General features: G+C 33.2%; 1 protein-coding gene across 2 annotated transcripts; it reads left to right on the top strand.

The window, feature by feature from the left end:
- Positions 1-7,340: 7,340 nt before the first annotated feature.
- LOC149239468 (uncharacterized) lies at positions 7,341-10,345 on the top strand. Of its 2 annotated transcripts, none has more exons than XM_089373429.1 (6): positions 7,341-8,014; positions 8,402-8,478; positions 8,597-8,633; positions 9,152-9,278; positions 9,389-9,689; positions 9,859-10,345. In XM_089373429.1, exons 1-6 carry the CDS (start codon positions 7,690-7,692, stop codon positions 10,156-10,158), a joined length of 1,167 nt encoding a protein of 388 aa, XP_089229555.1. In that variant the 5' UTR covers positions 7,341-7,689; the 3' UTR covers positions 10,159-10,345. The 2 variants fall into 2 exon arrangements, with proteins under 2 accessions (XP_089229555.1, XP_089229554.1); XM_089373428.1 differs by having other exon boundaries at positions 7,342-8,014; positions 9,101-9,278.
- The last annotated feature ends 752 nt before the right edge of the window (positions 10,346-11,097 follow it).

Below are 11,097 nucleotides of genomic sequence, written 5' to 3'. Positions count from 1 at the left end.
TTAGCTCTGATACCATGTTGAAGAATCAAGGGCTAGTATGTATATTAGGATTATTCTTGACTTGATAACAATTTGTGAAGAACTTTTACAATTATCTTAGCTTGATCTTCTTCTTATTATTAAAGTGTGTGTTTCATCAAACTACTCCCAAAAACATAAAGATAAGAACACAAATGTTGACTCTCTTCCAAGGACAAAACCTCTCTCTCTTATAGAGGAAAACCCTTCGGTAAGTTTCTCTTATTGATCAATGCCAAACCCTAGACCCTTGACTAGGATGTCCTCAAAGAACAAGTCAATTCCTTCCTCCTTTCTGCACTTTGTTCTCCAGCACTTAGTCTTCCTTCTTCCGGCACTTTTCTCCCCAGCATTTTTTCCTTCTTCTTCGTTCCTTGTTTAGAGATAAACCTTGATTATGTGAGCTTCTAGATGAGACATTCCTTCTTCAATTCTTGGTGATGTCATTTCCTTATGGAGAAACCCTTTTCTTGCTCCAATGAAATACTTCTTGAGATATATATGCAAACTGATATGACTATACAGCAACCCTAAATTCTCACGTCTGATAGGTTAGCTTGTAGTTTAGGCTCTTTTTATCTTCACTTGAGAGAGGGGCTTCTTTGCTTGAGTGAGAGGCATTGTAGGCCTAAGATCTAGCCCAAACAAAGATGGATACTTGATTGTTATGTTATTGTTGTTATACCTGCATGCAATCCTCCTTTTTGTTTGTACGTGTGATTGTTTCCAGCCCTAGAAATTGTCCAGAACTTCACTCTTCTTCCCTTCTTCTTCGTTGCACTTGGAGACCCTTAGACTTTCCCTTTTGGTACCCTTTGCTCATCCTATATCTCTCTAATTTTAGAGATGATATTATACCTCATTGAGGAGGTCTAATGGATCCTTATATATGAGTATGTCTCCTTCTTTTGAGCCGACTTGAGGCCGACTTGTCTATTTCTTCACCATTTTGTTGCTTGAAGGATTTCGTTGCAAGGAGATGACTTTGACTTTGCTTGGAGACATTCCTTTTAACTTTAATACAATTATATACATGGTGTAACATGTCCTTAAGGGTATTACATAAATACATTGACTCTTTAACTTCCTAGAATCACTTAAATATGTGCTTGACCTACTTCAATGAGCAAGAAACTCATTGACAAATATCATAAAAATAATCTCTTTTCTATAAATACAAATGTCAAAATTACATTTATGAAGACCGAAACTAGTTACACTTTCTTCAACAGATGAAATATTGACTTTGAATAAAACCTAAGAGGACCGCATGAAGCACTTGTACCTAAGTGTTCATGACATTGTGATAAGAGAAGTTAATTTTTAGCATGAGAAAGTGTACATTTAGGAAGAAATAACTTATCTTTCAAGTAATTTTCCTTGTGAATAAAGATGAACTCAACATTAATCCAATAAATATTTTTAAGAATTGTTATATGGCCACTACAAAAGGACATTCATCACCTACAAAGTTTTATGGGGATGGTGAACTATTTTAGAAATTTTATCACACAAATTTCCCACACTGTGCACTATATTAATGTATTGAACCACTCCTAATATTGTTTCTATTAGAATTCATAGCAACAAGAAGTATTCAAAGAGATCATCATCAAGTTTTTGTTGCTCCAATTATTGCATTATTTGACATTTTGTGATCCTTTGAGATTGAGATGGATGCCTCTAGACATGCAATTTAATGTGATGTAACATTCATGACCTACATCAACAACTCTAGGAATTTTTAGGTGTGGTTGTGATTATTCAATGTATCACTAAAATATATATGTGCTAGTTCAAGTAGTAGAGGACTCGAAACATTGTTTTTTCGGTAAGATACTATTGTTCATAATGATGATAAGTATCTCTAGTTCCTATAAGCATACACCAACATAAAAGATTCACACCACATGAAGTGGATTACATGTTTTCACAAATACAACATATTGGTAAAGTATAGAAAAGGAATAAAAAAATGTGACATATTTCCTACAGCAACCACTTATAATTATACTGACAACACTAACATAGTTTCAATAACTCAACTTAAACACATTTAATAGATGGTATGCATCATTCCCATACTTCATACACATATATACAATGCAAACAATATTCTTAATGACCCTATTATATGAAGAGTTTTAGGGCTAACCACTCATGGACATAATTCTATACAAGTTGAGAACTAAATGTGTTTCTTAGGGACATATAAATTTTATGTGTTGTCTAAAGAACTCTATTACATAATTGTGGACACCTTATGATAAATAATACATTACAAAATTGCAAATATATTTTTACTAAATAAGGATGCCACATATGGTGGTATTGCTTGTGAGGGGTCATTCCCTCTATAGTCTATTGAATCCAAGAAATAAAAGGTTGGGCATATGAAAATCAGTGAATGGGTGCATTGTTAAGGCACTACTTGCATAATGGTCATCGATTCAAAACCTCATGGGTGTCCCACCTACCTAACCCTTAACTAAAGGTTATAATGGTAGTGGTCGGAATCAACCCCATGTCACATGAGTATGAGACCAGCATATTTTTCAATTCGTCTAGTCATTAAAAAAACAAGGGGAATATATTCCACTTCCAATATCAATTAGACCATAAGAGTCCATTACAATGGACTTTCCTACAAGATTACAAATGACAAGTGAGAGCAAGGAATATTTAATGGTAGTTATGGATCACTTTAGCAAAATTGTCATGATGATATTGTCTAAGAAAGAGTTACAACATAATAGGATGCATAGTTTTTCTTTGAAGGAGTTTGGGTGTACTTTGGCTTGTGATCTTCGATCTTCAATCATATATGATTGGCATAATATTAATCTCATGTATTTTTTGCTTGAAGTATGGGTTTCATGGGCACAAAGATAAGGAGGATTATTGTCTTTCATCATTAGACAAATATTTAAACGTGGATAGTAGATCACAATATAGTTCAATCATTTTGCTTTTTTTACATAAACATTCAAAGATATGGGATGAAAGTATCCCATATGTACAACATGATTATAATCATGCATTTGTTTCAATTTTTTAACCCTAAACATTCAAATACATAGGATGAAAACATCTTGTATGTACAACACAATTATAATCATGCACTATGATAATCCAATAGCCACTTTCAATTTTGAAGCATCCCTTGGAATAATGTTAAAGGAACAATAGCGATATTGGGTCATGTTCCCTAGGAAGATGAAGGATGTCACCACACACTGGAAGGCCATATAAGGTTCATTAACCACATCTAAAATTGTCATGATAAAGTTTGACGAGTTTTACATATGAGTCAACATTAAAAGGCATGATTGAGACTCTGGAAATCAACATGAATTTTGTGTGCAAGATAAATTCTTTGTATATGAGTGGTTTAAGAAGAAATATAGGAATATTTAGGAACTTAGATATGGTCCTTATATATCCTTGTGCATATTGGATATCTAATGCATTGAAGTTGGACTTACCAACATGCACGAACATTCATCTAGTGTTTAAAACTCATGTTTCTTGAAGCTATATGAGCCATCGATTCCAAATGGTGATGAAGAGGAATCTATTGCATTGATTCTTGAAGAATTAGTTGATAAAGTTGGCACAAATATTGAAGTAAATACAATTCTTAAGCACAAAGTGTGAGAAATCAGTGAAGGAACCCAAAAATTCCATCAAATGAGGTTGAAAGGATAGTTGTCCCAAGATAATAAGTGGTATATATAAGAGAATATGTTCAAACAATGTCTTTAATTAGCATGAAATTTCTTTGGGACCTACAACTTGTAAGTGGGGAAGTTTGATCTTAAATGGAGTTAAATATCGACTAAGCCCACAATTGAAGGAGTTGTGCTAAGTGAAGTTCCCTTCAAGGATTGTTGAAGTATGTTCATGTATAATGTTGGTTGTGTATAGAATGGAAATATTACATTATGTCATGGATGTGATTACAATTTATCACTTATTTTTAGCAACACAACCTAGTTATAAAAATTATGTATTTAAGTTGTACCAAAAACTATGATATATTACCTTGCAGATACACAAGCGCCATGAATGGACAACTCAATGATCAGTTACAAATTGAAACTGAAAAGTTGTAACAAATTATCTTATTCCCTCCATATCTCTTTATTTCAATGACACGTGTACACTTATGCAATTTTTAGATACAAACAAAGATATGAAACATTTTCAACTTATTTCGATTCTATTATTCATACCCCATATTTAAATTATAAAGAAATTCATTCACATAATAATTAAATAATAAATATATAAATATATTATAAAACTTTATTTTATTTATATAATTAACTATAATTAAAATAATTAAGTTAACTCATCTCAAGTAGCTCCAAATATATAACACAGTTTAACTTACTATGTTTAACAATGCTATGTTATTATTTATTTGAAGCCTATTTACCATCCCAAAGTACTTCATTGTAGGCTGACCCAAATAATAAATATATAAATATATTATAAAACTTTATTTTATTTATATAATTAACTATAATTAAAATAATTAAGTTAACTCATCTCAAGTAGCTCCAAATATATAACACAGTTTAACTTACTATGTTTAAACAATGCTATGGTATTATTTATTTGAAGCCTATTTACAATCCCAAAGTACTTCATTGTAGGCTGACCCAAAGTGGCCAACCTTAGTATCATTGTCGAACAGTGATACATCTTGTTAAAGTGATCTTTTCTTGGATTGGGGTTCCCATCATAAAGGCCAGTATCCAAGTTACTATTTATTTTTGATATGTACGTCTCTTTGGTTTTGTTAAAGAGATATCAATGGTATCTAAGTTACTATCCAATTTTTTTTATGTGTACGTTTGTTTCATTATTTATCTTTTTTGACTTTGTTAAGAGATATCAATTGTGTTTTTTATTTATTAAAGTAATTGTTAGGCTATAATTAATGTATGTGTTGTCAAATTATATGTATTATTTATTAAAATATTATGTTACCATTAATATATGAAATAGGTTTTTTTATGTATATAAATTTTAAATAATATTATTTGATTAATTAATTGTTAGGTTATAATTTAATTATTTTATTATTATTATGTTTGTGTTTAGGTGTGATGTTGGTGGATAATATGGATTTTTTCCTACCATCTAAATTACATCTACTTAATGTTTATTATGCTATAATTAATATATGTGTTTTGAATTTATGCAATTGTTTTCTTTATTTTTATACATATGTTTGGATTCCAAACAATATTATTATTATTTGATTAACTCTAGCAACTTACATTTGTTAATAGTGAAAGTGTTTTCATGTCATTTAAATATAAGAGAAGATTTTAAAGTCATAGAAGCAATTCCAAGATTAACACACGGTAGATGTACCTTATTGCTATTCCATATACATGTATCCACAAAATATGTTTCACATAAACTAAGCAAATAAGCATATTCACTCCACAACTAACCAAACTAAGTGGCTATTTCCCACTACTTAAAACAATAAAAATGAAAAAGAATATTTTCCTTAAACTTGAGAATGGATTTACATGTTAAAAATACACCATCATCGATATATTTAATATTATTAAATCTATTTGTAAATCAATTACTAAATTCTTATAATAACAAATCAAAAAAATGTCATATCATACAAAATTTAGTCTTCTTTCTCCAACCTCTATGTTAATAAAACACATCACTCTTTATAACTATTTCCATTATCAAAATCATAATATAATATTATAATTTAACTCTTATAAGTTTTGGTATAATTAAACATTTTTTTTTGGATACATTTAATAAATATTATAAATTTGAATTATATAATATACAAAATCCAAACATTTCAAAAAAATTGAAAAAACTGAATTCTTTTATACCATAAAAACAAAATTATATTACCAAATTCAAATAAAAAGCTAAATATAGAAGAGTTAAACAAAACCTAATAAAATACCAACAATCACAGCCACCCTTTTCACTGCAACGATTTACATTAAAATCATGTAAAATAATGATCAAAACTAACCTTGTGACTACATTCGTTTACAGAAAAATAATGTAAAATAATGATCAGAACCAACCTTGTGACTGCATTCGTTTACATAAAAATCATAATAGGGTAAGATGGAAACATGGGAACAGCGATCAGAACCAAATTATATGGGAGAAGTAATATGTGTGAGGAATCCATATAAATTCGAAGAGGTCCACAATCGCAAGAGTGTCAAACTCTTTGACACTGTCGACAATTCCGAAGCAGATATTTCGAGTGTTTGGTGCTGAATGGATTGACTGTAAACTGTAAGTAAGCGTCGGTGATTCATGAAATTCACCTGCGGGCAGTTGGGCATTAAACATTAAGTGGTTTTACTGATTTTAGAAGAGTGGAACTGACGGGCGATGGCCCAACTGTTTAAATGAGATGGTATCATTTCATTCATTCATATTCATATTGATGTTCATGCATGCATGCAGAGCAGAGCGGATCATTCATTCATTCATAATAATAATAATTGTGATGATGAAGAGACAGGGGAGTATGTGTGTGTCGAAAGGTGGCGGAAAAGGCGGATTTTAAGTGAGGAGAGAGAGGGCAGTGACGCAATAGTGAATTTGTTTGACGTCATCCAGAAGATTTTACCGTCTGCTATAAAGGCGTGGGTATGAGGCGGTTCCTTAAAAGCGTGGGGTGTGTCGGGTGAGGCCGGTGGAAGCGCTGTGTGTCAGCCGACACGTGAGTTTTGTCCATTGGGACGACTTAATAAATTACACCAAGACAAAACCCAGAACCGGTCAAAAGAATAAAGCAGGGGATTGCAGAAAAAAGAGCATCAATAACAAAAATTTCTTGCTAATCACCACAATGACTGCTCTGGTTTTTGGTTGACAAAGTAGTAGTCAATAAGATGTATTCTAAACGTCAGGCATTTTCGCCCTTTTCAGGCCAGGTTAATCTTGGTTGAAATCCATCATATGGGGAATTTTAGAATTTTAGTTATATAATATCTAGAAATTTTAAAATTTTTAGGAGCTTAAATTTATTTATATATTCAAAAATATATTTTAAATCATTTATATTATTCATCAAAAATTGTTTTATCAAATTTTGATCCACTGAAAATTGTATTATCAAATTTTAAACAACTAAAAATTACCAAATTCTAACGAAAAAGTCAAAATAAACATTATTAGACTGCTCCAATTCTAAAATAACTAGACCAGGTGATTGTAATTTCCAGCATGCATAGAGCATGGAATGGCTATGGGCATCGGGAAAATGAAAATGGAACTGGATTGGAATGATATATTCTCCTACTCCTGAGACAGGCAGAGAAGCACGGGCAGGGTTAGGGTTACAGTTAGGTCATCTAGGTACCTACTGTCTCTTCTTCTTGCTTTCATTCATTCATAATTCTTTCATTCTCAGGAGAACGTATAAGGGAAGGCATGGAATAATATGTAATATCAACATATTCTGCAGCTGTGGCCCCGCTGAGCTCCCACATCGCTCAGCATTGCATTGCATTCAGTATATTCTTGTCCTTGGATGGAAGGTTAGATTTGGGAAATCATAATCATATCATTTTATATTGTGTATATATACATAAAGTATCCGTCAATTGGTCATGGTTTAGGGTTGGGGTTGCAGTATCACAAATTACAATGCAGGTGGATGTGAAGAAGAAGCAGCAGCAAAGCAGTGGTGATCAGGGGGGAAACTCCTCCCGCAAGAGAGGAGTTACAGTAATAGATGTTGGCCATCCTCTTCATGATGATCATGGGGAAGAAAATGCTCCAAAGCGTGCTTCTGTTCGTCTTAGGAGTTCAAGCGAGAGTAGTAGCGTTGGGGAGAATAGGAATGGAGCAGAAGGAGATGGTGGGTCGGCTGTGAGGCAGTACGTTCGTTCCAAAATGCCACGGCTTCGCTGGACTCCAGATTTGCATCACTGTTTTGTTCATGCGGTCCAACGATTGGGAGGCCAAGACAGTAAGTGTTATAGATTGTATGTTATTTTACATCAGTTCTAGTTATCAGGGTTGGTTTACTACAGCATATAAATCCAACATACCAGGATCTTTGTGTCAAGGGGACAAGATTCTGGTATGTCCAGGGAACAAGTAACTTGAACGAATCGAGTTTATCTGAACCATCTTAATAATCACAAAAAAGTGATATCTCTTACTAACATAATGGTCGATTTGATATTTACAATGTAAGTAGGCCTGATTGTCCTGCCTTCCTCTCCTCCCCAGTGTGTGAAACAACAGACTATGAAATCTCCTCTTTAATTTATTCTCTTTGACAGAATCCAGGCTTCCATCTTCAGCCTGAGTAGCACCTAATCAACATTTAATCAACATTGAATCCATGCAGGAGCAACCCCTAAACTAGTTCTACAGCTCATGGATGTCAAAGGACTCACCATTGCTCATGTGAAAAGCCACCTCCAGGTAAGCTTTGCTGCACTACTTTTCTAGTTCAAGGATTCTTCCCTGAGCTACCTTGCTTTCTCCAGCTGATCTGGTCTGGAACCTGGATGCTAATACTATGTTAAACTCGTTTTTAAAGATGTACAGGAGCATGAAAAATGATGAAAACGGACAAGGTATGTACCACTCAGTTGGATAATGCTAAGATTTTCCAGTATAAGCCAATCTTGTTATCAATTATTTTAAGATCACTAAACCAGAGTCAAATTTAGTATATGAGATTTTTTTGCTTGTGGATCAGTCTCTCTTGGTGACTATTTAACGGCTAAAATCTAAAAAAATCCATATACTCTACTCCATGGCTGGATTTAAACCAGTCACCTCTTAAGGCATACTCATATAATTAATAGCCAGTTTAACCAACCCTTCTTGTTAGGTTTTCACAGGATTGCTTGTTAGGTTTTTACAAGATATAGCATTATTTATAAACATGCCCATCAGGTTTCAACCCAGACTGTATCAAAGATAATGCAGCTTGGACTGTTTCAAGATTGTGTTGTTTTAATGGGTTATTAGTTTTCATGGCGTAGATGCAGAATTTACATGCCATTGGATTATCTTATCATTATGTCAATTTGTGCAGCAATCATTCAATCTGAAAGATATATTGAAGGACAGGATAACTTAATTTCAGATTGTTTACAAATGTGCGAGAACGAGAGAGCATTCCTGAAGAATGGCTTGGAATCCCTTGATTACCAGGGCGTTTTACTGCGTCCGCCGAACTTGAATCCTTTGGATTATCGGTCATGTCGGATGAGGTGTGTCTGTAAGTTTTAAGGCATTATTTATTTGCTGCAACTTTTAACTATCGTGAGAAAGTTACAAGTAAAATATTATTCTGAGGCAATATATCTATATGCTAGTTCAGGCGTCAGAGTTCATGGGTATGTAGGAGTTCTCATAAAACCAATAGTACTGGAAATTCCTACTACATGTCTGAGAGAGAAAATGTGGAATCGAATTTGTTCGAATGGGAAACATTAAAACAGAAGAGGCAATCGATGCTTTTTCAAGGATCCTCATGCTTGAGGCGAGAATTACCATCATACAATAATTTGAAGCTGCAACTTCTCGACAAAACAAATATAAAATCTCAAGACCCAACGTCGGCTCAACAGGATTTTGACTGGCAGTCAGGTGTGCAAGAACAACTAGCTTTGCAGCTTCAGGTATATGGATGGATATAACTCAGGGTCATAATTGTTTTATTCTTAGTTTTATCAGCAAACAAGGGATATTATTTTATTATTGTTTAAGACTAGGTTGATGTTAGCTTGTTTATTGGATGGAAAAAGACAGATCCATTCGTATTAATTCTTGATATTGGTATTAATGTAGCTACAACGAGGACAACTAACCAACCAGATAGAAAAGCTTTCACAGTTCCACAGGTTAAATCAAGATGGGCAAAACTCACAAGTGAGTTCAAGTAGCCTGGAGAAAGAGCAAGAAGTAGACAGTAGTTTATCCCTGTCTTTGTTCTCCAACAATCGCAAGGATATAAGCAAATGCTCAGTCAAGTTGCAGCCCTTGGAGTTCACAAATGAAGGGCCTTACACCACAACTACTCAAACAGGCAGTGTGCAGTCACCCTGTGGGATTACATTGGACCTCACAATGTCCATTGGCTCTGGCTAAGTATCAGGTATTATTGTGGCATATGCAAATATATAATTATGAGTTTTGTAATTCTGTAGCCAGGCAGGGAAATGTATTATTGAACTATATTTTAGGATGTTGTTTTCATCCCACAGAGAGTATGAATAGAAGAGAAATATTAGTCAAAATACTGAAACTCAAATCAGCGTTTTCCCAACCGTTGAAAGGGACCATTCCGCTCATTCGTTATGAAGTTAGTCAGCCATGCAACAAATTTGAATACTGTGTTTGCTGGTGTTTATAATTAAAAAATTGTAGCGTTGGGTGCCCAGTCCCAAAATGAATTCAGGATTTTGACAACATTTCACTGTGTTCAAATTTGGAGGTTCAAATATTTAGCTACATTTTACGATTTAGCTTTCATCCATGAACATAGAAGAGAAATATCAGTCAAAATACTGAAACCCAAATCAACGTTTTTCCAACGGTCGAAAGTGATCATTCACCTCGCTCATTGATCGTGAAGCTGATCACCCATGCAACAAATTTGGAGAGTACGTTTGCTGGGATTTATAATAAAACAGTTGTAGCCTTCGATGCCCAATCCAAAAGTGAATTTCAGAATTTTTTGAGGTTCATGTACATAGATATATTTATATATAGTTTCTTTTAAATATAGTGGAGGGTCCAAGGTTAAAAAAATTTAATATGACAGCAACGAGTAGAATTTCAATGTCCAACCAACACCAATGACTAGCATTATATATATATATATATATATATATATATATATACTTCTTGTAGCATTATGTAAACTAAAAATTATACTTCTTAGAGCATTATGCAAACTAAAAATTATACTTTTATGTAAAGTAATAATAATGTATGAGATATTTTATTATACGGGTATTTTTTTAATTTTATTTGTTCTTTTATGAATTTTTTTTATCCAAACATACTGCATCGCCTTCTTAAAAA

This window comes from Pinus tabuliformis, chromosome 8, assembly GCF_031772625.1.
Source record: "Pinus tabuliformis cultivar Carrire ecotype Pingquan chromosome 8, CPIR1, whole genome shotgun sequence".
NCBI lineage: Eukaryota > Viridiplantae > Streptophyta > Pinopsida > Pinales > Pinaceae > Pinus > Pinus tabuliformis.
Note: the sequence above shows the minus strand (reverse complement) of the source record. Positions and strands in the feature narration are given on the sequence as shown.

What these genes read in the sequence shown, in the direction of transcription:
- LOC149239468 (XM_089373428.1), top strand. Translation starts at nt 7,690, where the DNA reads ATGCAGGTGGATGTGAAGAAGAAGCAGCAGCAAAGCAGTGGTGATCAG. An exon ending in TATCGGTCATGTCGGATGAG is followed by an intron (nt 9,279 to 9,388) that starts GTGTGTCTGTAA and finishes ATGCTAGTTCAG; the next exon opens with GCGTCAGAGTTCATGGGTAT. An exon ending in AACTAGCTTTGCAGCTTCAG is followed by an intron (nt 9,690 to 9,858) that starts GTATATGGATGG and finishes GTATTAATGTAG; the next exon opens with CTACAACGAGGACAACTAAC.